Raw genomic sequence first — 15,258 nt, forward strand, 5'->3', positions numbered from 1 at the left:
TCCATAGCTTCACAATCCTCATCTGAACTATATTCATCTGATGAGCAGCTGTCTGATGAAATGCACTCGACTATCATTTGACTCATTTCAGTGTCAGAATCCATGTCTTCGTATGCCATGGATGCCAAAGATGTGGAAGTGTCTGATGCAGGTTCAAAGAGCTTTAAATTGCTCTTTATGGCAACTAGCTTTGCTACCCTGTCATTTGTTAGTCTGTTCCATTGCTTGGTATGTACATTGCCAAATAAAGACCAGTTGCATTCTGAGGCAGCTGAGGTAGGCGGCAGCTGAAGGATACAAGTGGCAATAGGGGAGAGTGCTTCTGTATGACAAAGGCCCTTCCATCATGTGGCTGGGGAAATGTGCTGGGCAAAGGACCACAAGGCATCACTTTTCCAAGTCCTTCCTTTGCTCTAAACTTTGCCAAACTAGCTAAGACCTTTCCTTCATCAAGACCAAGGTGGTTTGCCATCACCATTATAAAAATGTATGCAGTGCTAACTTGTTGATCGTTAAGGTGTTTTCCTCTGTAGGAAGGGTGTAGCATGTTGGCTGCTGCATAGATTGGTTTCATGCAGAACTCTGACCTCTTCTCAATTAAATTTCTTGCAGCCCTTTCCTCAGCTTGTTTCAATGGTGACTCCGGAAGTGCTGCAGTTAATTTTTCTTTAACAGAAGTTAGCAGCTTTGGTACATCGGACAGAAGAGCATCATTGCTTTCAATTTCTGTAATTGCTGATGCCACAGGATCAAGTATCTTGAGGCTGTTCACTATGTGTGGTCAGAAAATATCATTATCCAGCAGATCTTTTTGCATGCTTTTATCAACACCCAGTGATTCCATAATTGCAAATTCTTGCAATGCTTCTTTGCTATCAATCAAGCTCTTATACATAATTACAACAGCATCCCATCTTGTTGGGCTTGGCAGTTTAAGTGTTGCTCCCTTATTCCGGCTTTTCTGTTTTTCACAAAACATTGCCCAAACCACTTGGTGTCTCCTGGCATATTTTACTACTGCTGTTGCTTTCCTGAACAAACTTTGCATGGTGTCAAGCTTCATGATATCTCCCAGAAGAAGACTCAATAGGTGTTATATGAGTGTATGCCTCTTTGATCTGTGTCCAAGCAGCTTTCACATTGTCAGTGATAATGGCATACACTTTGTTTGATCCAGTTTCCTCAATTACACTTTTGAGTTCATTCGCAATGTAATCGCTGGTATGATGTTCAGTTTTGGTTTCTGTGCTTTTGTAGAATACTGGTTGTGGAGTTGTGATGAAGTAATTTATGATACTTTCCCCATGAATGTTTGACCACCACTCAGAAATAATGTCAAAACAGTCAGCATTCTTGATAGTTTCACCAACTTTTTCCTGAACACGTGCATACTCTGCTTCCAACAAATGCAAGCTCAGTGCATGTATGGTGGGAGGTGTGTATGCCGGTCTGATGTTTTTGAAGAATGCTTGCCACTAATGATTTGTTGTTAACATCAGGGGTGAACCAGACATAGATGGCACATGCTAGGCTTTCATCAAGTTTGCATTGTGATGCAGTGTCTATGCTGTCAAAATATGATAGTTGCTTTGTGGTTGATGAAATGGATGGAACTGGTTGGCCTGAATCACTTGTGGTAGCAGAAAAGTGTACTTTTGCAGTTCGTGCCAGGAGGAACTATTGCTGCTTTTTCACAGGGTGTTGATTCTGTGGTGCATCTTTGCAAATGAGCTTGCATCTTGGTTGCATTTCTGACATATTGCTGTGAACAGTAATTACATAAGTAAACTTCCTTGCCTTTTTTTTTTTCACTGCATTGAAGTGTCTTCAAATATCAGATTGTATACGTGGCATTCTGAAATTCTGAAAATTCTTTCAATGCTAATGTTCCAGATTAAAGTAGATATTATTACACATTTTCTTGGCATCCTTTAAGTACAATCAAATATAGACCCTATTATGTATGGAATACGTGTATACATCAAGTCCTCAACTGATATATAGGACTATGGTAGATCAATTTTCTGGTCTAAGGATTCACCACTCATATGTTTTGGAAATTGGAAAAAAAACTTAATTACAAATTCATTTAGTGCTCCCATTTTGATAGGCTAGAAAGTGAAAAAAAAAATAATAAAAAATTATTGCCACTCTTCTTTTGACCTGGTGTGTACAGTGTACTTTTAGTAAAAGTCTGAATTATGAAATGTTTGAACAAAAGCTTGCATTTTCCTCATGCACCCTAATAAAATACAACCAAACACACTAGTTAAAGCTATGTGTATGTATTGTATATTTCCTTTATTTCACAATATATAACTCTTCACTCGGTTTTATTCGAAAGTGCAAATAAAAGTATGTGCATTTTATTTTTTTCTGTCCATGCTGATTCAACAGTAATTAAGGGATTTCCAGGATGCATGGTTTACTTCATGTATAACTAATGAATACACAGAACCCAAGGAAGAATTTTGTGGTTATATCAAAATTTTATGTGGTTATGGCTTAAAATAAAACCATGTTGTAAGTTGTAACTTGTAATTGGTTATTTATCAAGTGGTATATACATTACACATGATACACCATGTGTGATGCATGCAGTATATAAATAATGTAATACCAAGAGACTGAAAGCAACAGCAGTAAATGCAGACAGAGGATATGAAATTTAAATTAAGCTCTTGATGTTCTTTAAAATGTACACAATGCACATACATGGGTTTCTAGGGTACAATATACATTTAAAAAAAAAATACAATTGTTAAAGAGTTGCTAGAATATTGTTTCAGCAAAATTTACAAATTAACTGAAAATTCCCATACATTCCCAATTCCCGAAATTTTCCCTGGAAACTTCCCAAAATTCCCAGAAAGTTTCCACATCTTTGCAACCCAACCCCATACCCCTCTCATCTAGATTTGTGCCTCTTATAAAACATTAAAGAATACAGCTGTTAATTTTTGAAAAAAATGAAGGGGATTTAGACCTCCTAAACCCTTCACCTTATACAACATTAAAGAATAGAGTTATGCAATTATAAATTAGAAACATAACACAATGTAAAAAAACAAAAAAAAAACTAAACTTACACTTTATTTAACAATTAAGTAGCCAGAGAGTTGGCAGTGGGTGCTACCAGTCAGCAGTTCAAAATTAGTGACAGTGGAAGACAGCCTCAAATGCTTTGCACTAACAAAGCCAGTGAAAGAAAGTTTAGTGACAATGGGAAGTGAATCAAAGCTCTCAAATCACAAGCCTACTTCTCCCAGTTATGTGGCTTTGTGGTTAACAACAAAAACAAATATAATAGCAATATTTTGATTACTTGGATAATTGGAATAATCAAAAGCAGTAATAACCAGAAACCATAATTCCAATTAGTTGATTATTTTTATAACAATCAATATAAATGGAATTTCAATTGGCTGTTAGAATACTCAAAGGCAATAGTGAAAAACACTGATTTCAAGTATTTTCCTGACAATCAATTTAATTGTTACCTCAATTAATCGACTATTGGAATAATCTAAGCGTAATCATCAGAAACACTAGTTTTGATTAATTGACTAATTTAAATAACACTAATTGATGTTATCACTACTCACAGGTGATTAAATTATCTAGCTCTAAATGTATATATAAATATACATCATATGATATCAGGAGTTCATTACCTAAACATAGTTTACACCAGAAACAAGTTATCATCATGATCTATATATAATGTTAGAACTTCATCAACAACTTTGTTAGTAACAAATTTAATTTTCTTATAATACAAATATGATACATAAAAGTTTTCTAACATAACTTCAACATGACGTGCATAAGGAAAACTTTGAAATACTACTTTAAAGAAATGAGAGAGAGTAGAAAAAGTATGAGGGTGTCAGAGAAGATATAAAAGTAGAAAGGTTGACCCTAAACAGAAAAAAATAAATTGTGAACTACAAGGCACCTGTTGGTCCATCTAAGCTGTCCCATCCACTAAACTAAGTAAAGACGAAAAAACCCTCAAAGTTAGCTCTTACCATTTAAATATTTATGAAGCCTTCCTTTAAAATCCCTTACATTTACTGCTTCCACCACACCTGAAAATAATCCATTCCAAAGGCCAACCATACTGTTAGAAAAATAAAACTCTTTTAGCTGAAGATGACTCCTACCCTGCCAAACTTTACATGCAAAGCATCTTTTATCAGACTTTCTAAAACTCCCCCTCCTCTCATTGATGTAAGACTGTAACTACCTATACAGTTGTTTGCTTGTAATTTTTAAAATATAATATACACAACACTCAAAGTTGCTTTTAAGGTTTATAGGCATCAGACATAGATTACAGTACTACAATGTAATTCACATAATGTTTGGATATTACTTACAATCCCATAAGAATCACAAAAAACAAATATGAATTTTAGAGTAAATATACTAGAGATTTTAAAAACCAGTGTATCTTCTGAGTGCTTTAATTATTTACTACCTATTAAATTAGAATGATAAAAATAATGTTAAAATGAATTACCAGTCACTTGGAAAATACTGGCTTTTAACCTGTTATTTAGAAATTATAGCATATTATAATAAACACCACTTGACTCACCATCTGTATGTTCTCGTCAGAGACAAGTCCTCTTCTAGCACACAGATCCAATATTTTATTCTTTATATGTGGTGGGAAATCTTTAATCAGCTCCCACATTCCGCACTTGTTCATGTTGTCTATCACCACTAAAATGCAACTGTAAAAGGATAATGGTGACCTTTTAAAACCCATACAGGCCTTTAGGATATAAAACTTAACAGTAGTTAACATATTTATGTGTTTTATGCACATGTACAAAACAGTTTTTCACTGATGCATGGAAAGAAAATTTATCAAACTTTACTTGACATTCAGAAAAATGCAAGATATCTTATTAAAACAAAAAAGTTTAATATTTTATGAAATAGGTTGAATCTGTTTTTGATCGTCATTCTTTTGATATAGGAATGAAAATGTTTTCCTTCTTTTTCAGGAATGCCAGTAGTCACATTCTTCTGGTTGCATAAACCCTCATTTATTATTATGGCTCTTTGGTTTCCACCACTAAAGCAATTTAACTTTATTTTTTAACTTGTACACAAACCATATATTTATCTATGTTAACATTTTATTTATCTGAAATTGTATTTCTGATAGACACATCTTTGCCCAGTAAGCTACCTTCCCCATGTATCTGCTTTAATGATTTGCACGACACTAGTATTGAGGCAACCCCCACCTAATCTCACGTGATCTAACATAAATTGTGCTACTGCATGATGTAATCCTGCAGCAAAGACCTCCACCAATAGGAGGAGCACAATAACTACCTCTATGCACTTACACTCGTGAAACTTCATTCTTTGATGAGGCAAGTAAGAAACAGCGCACCTGAAGTGTGGAAGATGGGTGGGAATATGTGTGAAGAAGAATTTATATTATTAGTGGTGGAGACGCCAGTGCGAAGAATTGCTTAGATGAGCTTCCTTTAGAAAGTGCCCAAAGGAAGTCTATGGAATATAACATCCAATGGAAGATATCATTCCATCTCTTCCAGGGTATATTCTTTACCCGAGAAGAAAGGGAGAAAGAATCAAACAATTTCCATGTGTTGCAAGGATGTGCGGAATAGGAACATGGCTGTCTGAATACTTGCACTTAAGAAGTTGGAGAGCCAATATGTGCAAGATGGTTGGGGTGTGTTCAGACTGTACCTTGTGTTGTCATCTCAACTCTACCATCAGACTTGATTAGACTGATACCAGCTGTATAGAAAGAGGTATGGTGTGTTGCTCACCTCAACTCCACTGGACATGCAAATGCAGGAGGAGTGCAAAAGTGGCATGTGGTATAGCTATATGAAGGGTGACCTACACTACACTTACAGTCACCATCACCCCACTTCCCACCTTGTTCAAGCCCCAGCAATTAGGTCCCAACTGGTGAAGATTCTTCATAGTCTACTACCCCCAAATGGCTAGGAAATGGTAAGTGGGAAAGTGCCTCCTGTGCTTCACTCAGTGAGAAGGGGGGGGGGGAGACACCACAATGGGCAACTGCATTACCTTATCTTGAAAAGCCAGCAAATGCATGCCACGGAAGCAGGCAGAAAACTCCCTGGTGGTGACTTTTTCCATGATAGTCCATGAAATAGGTATAGTCTGGAACAGATGAAAGTCAGATAGATATATCATAAGGATACCACAAGTGGTCTTGCAGAACATTCCATGTCACAGTGGGTCTATATGGAATCAGGCAGATGGTATGAATGCTTTCAGTTGTCCTGGCTTGATGCAGAATTTGAGAAATAAGTCTACTCTAGGAGGCACTACCAGCCACCTGGTGGGATCCTATGAATGCCAAAGTGGCTCTGAAAAAGAAATAGCACATATTCTTCTCAAAGATGGCAGAAGAAAGGAAAAATGTTGACCTGCAAAGGCCAAAAATCATCAGGAAACAAAATAGCCAAAAGGTGTAGAGGAGATGAATATATGGTGAATGTCCATATGCCAACCTCATCTTATGGCCAGCGAAGAAAAGATGTAAGAGGAGGAGAAAGCGACACATCAAATGTGAAAAAATGTGAGTCTATGAGCATCCCCAGCACGATATGAACATGTTGACAGGAGGATGTAATGGACCTACCAGTAAGGGTAGAAGGAAAGGGCTCCATGGAGAAAAGGAGATCTGTGATTAGGCACACCAAACAGCCAATCCTGGTCTGAATGGTCCAATAGGCAAGAGAGAAGGAAAGAAGATAGGAAAGTAATACAGGCAACCTCCTCAGCTGTTACAGACTGAGGAAGGAAAGATTGAAGAGGATGTGAGAAGCAATCATAGGATGGACCAGCAAACAGTAGTAATAGCAGGTGAGAAGGAGAAGGAAACAAGCCAGGATAAAGAGATTGTAGAGAAGGCAATAAACCAAGAACTCAAACAGGAAATGCACTAGAACATGTAAACCCCATTATGGTCACAGTCAGTCATGGGTGCAGAATTAAAAAGACAGAGGAGAAAGATGGAGTAGAACAGAGTGGAGACAATAGAGGAATAAACACCTCATGTTACCGGAAAAGGAGAAAGCCCACATACAACATCTCCTGACAATTTGTAGATGTACAGACTGACAAGCCAATGATCAACAGACAAGGAAAAAACATACAAGTGGTCAAGGGATGACTGCCAGGAGAAAAGGGGTGGTGGAAAGATTGATAACAGAAGACCCACCACAATTACTGACAGAAAAGGTGGCAAAAGAACAACATAAAGAGAGACACAAACGTAGAAGTTCCAGTCTGACAGGTGATAAATTTGGCAAATTTCATGCACAAGGAGTAGAAAAGATAACTTTAATGTAGGGATGCACAAGTGTGAAGCAAGAGAGAGAGAGGGTGAAATTGAGGAAAGGAAGAGGGGTCTGAACACCAGCAGACAAAGGCTGAGCTGGTCAAAGAGGCACCAACAACAGGTCTCAAGAACGAAAGTATTGTGTGAAGACGAGGACCAGAGGAAGTAGACAAATAGTGGAACTGGCATATAGAAAAATGGGAGACCAGACCCGGCGAAAATAGACAGAGAGAGCCAAAGGATCAGAAATAGTAGACAATAAGGGAGGAAATTCCAGATTTATGAAGAGTGGTAAATGTATCCATGAAGGGAGTGACTAACCAAGAGCAAACTCCAGGAAAGGCTTGAATTATAGAATGTAGACTAGCAGAGAGAGGTGGTCCACTATTACGATATAAGCTTGTGGTAAATCATAGGCAAAAATATCATCTTGATGTGAATGGGCTCAGAGTGGTATATTTAATGCCTGAAGGCAAAGGGACCCATAACAAACTTTTGGACAGTTGGTACAAAAAACAACTGTGTAAGAGACTGAGTGGAATAAGACCAAGTGGTTCATCACTAGGAACAGGAACCTGCCTAAAGAATAATGAGAAGATCGGGCCAGTGGATGTGGAGAGAATGTAAGGTCAGCAACAAAACATCTGAAGTCCTGCCCTCAACAGAGAAGGAAGCATTGAAGAAGGGTGAGATTCTCTATGAGAGGCAGTAAGCAAATGCAGGGTGTAGTCTGGGCACAGTCCAGTCACCAAGAAAATACCCCGAGAAGATGCACAAAAAGGGCAAAATGGGCCCCAAGAATGAAAAACATGGGTCCAGAATGTCCATAGTTGGAGACAAATTAATGCTGTCTCCAAAGGAATGATGGATTCTAGGGAAGCTGGAGTCACTAAAAGCAAAATAACCTCCAGATATGTCATAGCACACAGGTGAAAAAGACAGGCTGAATTCAGTTGAGGAAAGAGAAAAAGAAATGTTTAAAAGTACTAAACATTGAATGAGTGTAAGAAAAGATGTAGATCCCTGGATAAGAAAGGTATGAGAAGATGAAACATCCAAGAATGTGTTAATAGAAGGAAATAGTCCAAGAAAAGGAATGCCAGCCTCAGGCCATGAATATGACAAGCAAAGGCCCACACAATGACAAGGAATATAAAAGGGCCAGTGCTGAGTCAAAGGGAATAGCAAAGAACGAAAACATGAAAAAGGAGGAGGAAATACAGAAAATAATGGGAGTACTGGTGGAGAAATACGTGTAGGAAATTGTCTGACACATCAAGCATGGCCAACTGCAGACCAGATATAAAAGACCAAAGACATGGTCAAAGGGAGGTGAAAAGGAAGTGGGAAGAGAAGAGGAACAAGAAAAGAAACCAAGGTGGAGAAAAGGAAAACAATTGTTGGCAGAAAGTGAGACCAACTGCAGAAGAAAAGATAGGTATCCAAATAATTGTACATGTGTGATAGTCACTGATAAGAAGAGTAACAAACTAGACTAACAGTATAGGAAAGATAAGAAAAAGAGGAAGGCTGGAATTAGGAAATGAAAAGTGAGAAGAAGAAAGATCTAGACAAAGGCAAGAAAGAGGAAAATAAAATCTGGGAAGATACTGAGAACGGAAGTCACATGACAGCAGTCCCAGTCACCAAAGGGAAAGGAACACCACAGAAGACAGCTGGACAAAAATAGGGAGCCAGATGAAAAAGATACACAAGGAGAAGGAAGGGGTATAGGAAAGAGGAAAATATTCTGACCCAACAAGTCCCAATTGTAGGGGAACAGAGAATGGAGGGATAAAGCAGAAGTGGAACAGGCTAAACAGAGAAGATAACAAATACCTACAGAAACCACAAAAGCAGGAAGAAGTGCCTCAAATAAAAAGCAGAATTAAGAAAGGAAATACAGAATGGTAGAGAGAAAAAGCAAAAATGAGGAACTAAAAGTGAAAAAGTAGATAAGGGAGCACAAACCCTAAGCTGGCCAGATAGATACAAGACAGAGAACCAAGAAAAGGAAAGGAAACAAGTGTACAAATCAGGACAAAATGTGGCATGAACATGAGGGGGACAAAGCATTTGGGCATGAGAAAAAAATGGTTATTACAGAAAGAAAACAACATAAGCCTAATAACAAGCAGGGAGAATGACAATATAAACACCATGAATAATGGGTGATAAGATTAGAAACAAAATAATAATAAAGAACACAAGCAAAGGATAAGGAAAGGAACAAACCTGAGAAGGAAATCCAGAGAGAGAGAGAGACTGTAAGGTTAAGGTCATCTCACAAATGGTAAAGTACTACCCAAAGCAAATCAGGTGATATCCAATAGATCAATCCGGACTGTTAAGAAATTTGGACAATTGGACAGGAATAGGAGGCCCATTAAGCAGTGGTGATCCACAACTCAATGAACAATGACTGCAACAATCCTGCCAGTCAAAGAGCCTCCAAAACCCACAGATGAAATAACACCTAAGTGCAAGCAATGTTACACACTCAGGACCAAATATAAATCACAGTCCTTTCAAAATTCATGATAAAATGTAAAACTTTTGGAAAAAAAAAACCTTAAAGAAAATGAAAATCAAAGTTACATTAATGAGGCAAATCTCATGAAGTTGAACACAGACTAAAAAATTTTAAACAAGTCTAGTAAATACAGTGTTGAGGAAAAGAATGAAGTTTCATGAGTGCAGATGCACAGAGAGTTAATGCACATGAAAGCATGTCACCCTCTTGTGGTGGAGGACTTTGCCACATGATTATATAATTAGGCAGTAGCACAATTCATGTGAAATCAAGTGAGGTTAGGTGGGAGTTGCCTCAAGGCTAATGTCATCCAAATCTCTAAGGCAGATACATGAGGAAGATAACTTATTGTGTGCTTAGGTGTGGTATCATGTCAGAATTACTTATTAATATCTGGAGAGGAACAAAAGTATTCTGTGACACAGTGACTGCACTATATTTCAATGCAGAGATATAATTATTATGACCATAGATTGTTGTTGTACTTATTTGGTTTGGTTTGAATTTCACACAAAGCTACACCATGGCTATCTGTGCTACTGTCCCTAACTTAGCAGTGAAAGACTAGAGGGAAGGCAGCTAATCATTACCACCCACCACCAACTCATGGGCTACTCTTTTACCAACAAACAGTGGGACTGACCGTCACATTATAATGCCTCCATGGCTGAAAGGGCAACCATGTTTGGTGGGACAGGGATTTGAACGTGCGACCCTCAGATTGCGAGTCAAGCACTCTGGGCCAGGTGTACTTGTAGGATCCAATTATGTCAATCTACATTTATGATAACATATGAACAATAATGGATTATTTGGTCCTTCAATACTGCCCTTCCATAAGTCAATCACCCTGTTAGAGAAATAAAACTGTCTTACCTGGAGCCAAATCTACCTTTTCAAAATATTTAATGGCCTCTGATAAGTGTTTTATTCTATCAATCTTGGATTATCTTGTTAACTTCAATAAGATCACCTCTTGCCATTATTTCCTCAAGAGAAAATGTTTTAACATATAAGGTAACACTTCGATCCTTAGAATCATCTCAGTAGCTTCCTCAGGACCCTTTCCAGTAAGTCAGTATCCTTTCTTTGATAAGGAAACCAAAACTGTATACAGTATTCCACGTGAAGTCTAACTAGATAATCATATCTAGTAATCACTGTAAATACACCTTGAAAATTCTGGTAGCTTTACTATGAGCAAAAGAGCATTGTCTCAATGGTTTGAATAACTTATGATTTTAAAAATTATACACAACTATGCAAAATTATTTTTTTCAGTCATGCTATTAAACGAGTTCTCATATATATATATTATTAAACAGGTGAAACAAATGATAACCAAATTGCCATTAACTTTCTATATGAAAATCATGAAATTTTAGCAAATTATAAAACACTACATAAAATTTTGAGCGTCATCCTTATTTGGAATTTTAGGTTGATATTAGTACCATTAACAATATAAAAAAAAAGACCAGAAAAAAAAAGTCAGAAAAACTATATGTAACCTAAAGAAAAATACAAAAGTGGTAAACTAAAAATGTGAAAAAGGTATTGGGGGGGGGGCAATCACAGTATAATAAGAACAACTTTCGTATACAAATGTAGTGGTGTGTTGCCCCATGTGTGAGACATGGCCTAAATTTTGGTATCTATATATTTAATTCACTGTGAATATTTCATCACTTCACAATGTAATGCCCTCATGATAGCCTAAAAAATGGCCTGAGGAATATCTCAGCCCATTCCAAAAAGATATTCATTGAGCAAAATAATAAATGGATGCAAAGCCAAAAGCCACAATACTTCCATGTTAATAAAAAAGAACTTGCACAGCTGAGCATTAAGACAGTAATGATATGAGACCTGGAGCAATGCTTCCTTCTGCACAGAAACGATTATGATTACAAAAGAGAATCTTCTGATATAAAAAAAAACGAACTGTAATGAGCCTGGTCATATTCCCTAGTGTTGTTAACAAAGTAATAACGAAGAATTTTAAAATAAATGAGGCTCACAAACCAAAGTTCGCAAGCTTCCCGCCACATTTAAAATTCAATGGCTGACAAAACTAAAATCGAAGTATTCCCATTCAACCACATAACTGATGCAGTTTCAATGGACTTTCATGCTTAAACATTGTTTTAAAAGCTTACTTGCATCTAAGGTGAAGGGTCTGTGGAAAACTTATTATCAAGACGTGTTCCAAGATATTGTGGCTGGCGTGTTATTATGTATTCTTAGAATCCTTCATAGGAACTTATTGTGTCAGGTAATATAATATAATAATAATGGCCCTCAAACTGAGTATGACTGACAATGGAGGAATTACTTCCAAGAGTAGCACAGGATATGGAACAATATTTTCATACACTGTGATTAATAAACACCATAATTAGGAAAATTTCAAAACCCTCTAAGGAAGAAGATCCAATGAAAAGCTAGGCCACCAAATATCTGATATGTAAAGTAATTAAATAAATGGTTAACAAAGTCCATTCACTTACCCACACACAATAAATGTAACACCTGAGGGACAACAAGAGACCTCTTGGCCCATAGTGACTATCCCAATCATTTCGTCAAATACTTATCTCCCCCGAATCCCCAAATACTCATCGAGCCCTTTCTTGAACCCTCCTAATCTTGTTTCATCTACCATGCCTGAAAGAAATCTATTACAAAGGCTGATCAACTTGTTCAAAAATATAATTGCCTAATTTTCAGACAACTTCTTTCCTACCATATTTTAAATCATGTCACCTAGTCCTACCACTTTTACCACTGAACACAAAGATAACTCATCAATCCTGTCTATTCCCTTTATACTTTTGACCATTTCAATCAAATCCCCTCTAAATCTTTTTTTCTCAAGATAAAATAATTTTAAGGATCTTATCCTCATCTGACAGGAATCATCATAGTAGCTGTCAGGTTTTTATATATATGTGGATGTATGTGTTGGAAGGATTCTTTACAGTAGGTGTCTTTGACTTGCTGGCAATAAATTTCAATGATAAACAGCACACAGTCCACTTGTTTTAAAATAATGTATTAATTAAAACAAGTCAAATACATATACAAATGTTCGTTACACAGTTAGTTACCACGGATTAATCCAGAGCTTTAAACAATTCTCTTTTTCATCAAAAGTCCACAAAGACTGGATCAGTTACTTTGGAACCAAACTGACAAGAAAAATTATTCTTCTCTACTCTACTCTCTAATCTGTGATTATTACACTTTAAAAGTCACCACTATACACTCTTTATGGCTAAACTCACAATCACCCTATCTATATCTATCACTTTTTCTTTTATTTCACTTCCTATCACATTTTGTTTGCATATTTATAAAAAGCCCAACTAAGGCCAAGAACTTTCCACACACTACTAGATATATGATGCAACAAGCAATGAGAAAAATTCAGAGCATTCGAGTAACATGATGTCAATTCACAACAATTGAACAACACAACAAATGATTCATAAACAGTTATGTAAGCAATCTTGCCAAAACTATCACTTCTAAAACTAACTAACATTTGCACTATATAAACTAAATAATACTCTTGTATTAAACTTAAAATGAACAGTCGTGTATATCTAACAGTAACTGTAGCCCTCCTTTGAACCATTTACAACAACTCAATATCCATATCCCAAGACTGAACACAATATTCTAAATGAGGTCTAACCAGAGATTTGTATACAAAAAATTATAACCTCTTTTGAATTATATTCAATATTCCTGTTGATACAACACAAAATCCTATTTGCTTGTTAACACTCCTTGGAAGGCTCAAGTGACTAACTGACCAAAACAAGAATATTACTGAGTTGATTTTCACCAAAGTGGTAGTTATAATTTAAAATTAAGATAGCCTACGTGCATTACCTTGCATTTAACATAATTGTCATTTGCCAAATGATATATATCTCCTTTGTAAAATAACAGCATCCTTCTTACAACCAACTACATCCAAAAGTTTAATACAATCAACAAGATTCACTTGTTGACCATTCCCTTATCAATAACGTTAATTCTATTGTCTAGACAAGTCAATATTGTAAAGCACATTCAATTAGGATATCTTAGAAGTCATCTTAGATGTACTTTTGTCTTTTGGGCTTGAATCTTGTAGATAATTAATCCATTAGTGTTAAGTAAAAATACATAGATTGAACATTTTGTTGTAAGCTACATTTTTTAATGTTATTATTTGTTTGTTAGTTAGAGGGTATAGAATTTCTAGAAAGTTCTATGGATGTGACATCAAATTTTTCTAGTATATCCAAATTAAATTATAAATATGAGATAGTCATTAAGTTTAGAGACTGAATAAAATACTGAGAGTGAACTAGTCAGTATGTTAGTTATCCTGATTACTTTGTACAAGTTAGTTGTCATTTTTAAAGGTCAGAAATGTTTAGACATGTTGAAGAGGAAAATAAAAGAAATTTATTATTGGTACATGGGCTGAATGTTGAATTACAACAGACTTGTACATTTTACTAAAAGCTTGCCACATTTTGTGTAGACACACAAAGTAAATTCAGAATTATATTCAATATTTCTTCTCCAAAATGGGGTCAGTCCAAAGGGCCGAGCCCATGCACATTCAGTTATAGTAAGTAAAAGATTATATTTTTGAGTTATCATAATTTGGATCACATGTTCAATACAGATGTGAACCCATTCAATAACATGACTGAAAAATATTATCTATGCATAGTGGTAGATAAGTCACTTAAGTCATTGAGGCAGTGGTCTGTTACTAAAGTAGTAGCAAAGCTAATAGAATTTTAATTTTATGATGTATGTTTATCCAAACACAGTTACAAATCAAGATGTAATCATCTTTTTAATTTTTAAACAAACCATTAGTTAGCCATTACTTGGAAGACTGTGTACAGTCTTTTATGACTATGAGATATGATACACTTATTTATTGGAAAGGGCTCAGGGATAAGTTACCTTATAGAATTAGGCTGATATTTCTTTACTTATTAAGTTGGTAAGAGGTGCTCCTACTTATGGTTAAAAAGATTTATCCAGGGAAAGATAGGTTCAATTTAAAGGTATCTGATTTTTTTGTTATATTCTGAAGACAATGGGGCAAAAGTTTAAGATCTGGAAAAAGCAGTTTTATTTGTATTACATTATAGTAAAACATTCATAAACTAATCGTAATAAAGGCTGGAGACGGCTTGAATGGGTAATGAAGAAAAACTTTAATATAAGTTTAACATAACAGCAAATGTACAACGTTTCGACAAGGTTCTGTCAACATCAGATGTAGATTATGAATCAACTGGATGCAGATTTTGTTGCGTAGCTACATCTGATG

General features: G+C 36.0%; 1 protein-coding gene across 1 annotated transcript in view; it reads right to left on the reverse strand.

Moving 5' to 3' along the window:
* LOC106473164 (protein AMN1 homolog) overlaps nucleotides 1-15,258 on the reverse strand; it is a 40,461-nt gene that overhangs the window by 24,438 nt on the left and 765 nt on the right. The window contains exon 2 of the mRNA XM_013933842.2: nucleotides 4,604-4,742. Within this exon, the coding sequence (XP_013789296.1) occupies nucleotides 4,604-4,742 (139 nt within the window). The remainder of the gene's footprint in view (nucleotides 1-4,603; nucleotides 4,743-15,258) is intronic.

This window comes from Limulus polyphemus, unplaced genomic scaffold (assembly GCF_000517525.1).
Source record: "Limulus polyphemus unplaced genomic scaffold, Limulus_polyphemus-2.1.2 Scaffold5940, whole genome shotgun sequence".
Lineage (NCBI taxonomy): Eukaryota > Metazoa > Arthropoda > Merostomata > Xiphosura > Limulidae > Limulus > Limulus polyphemus.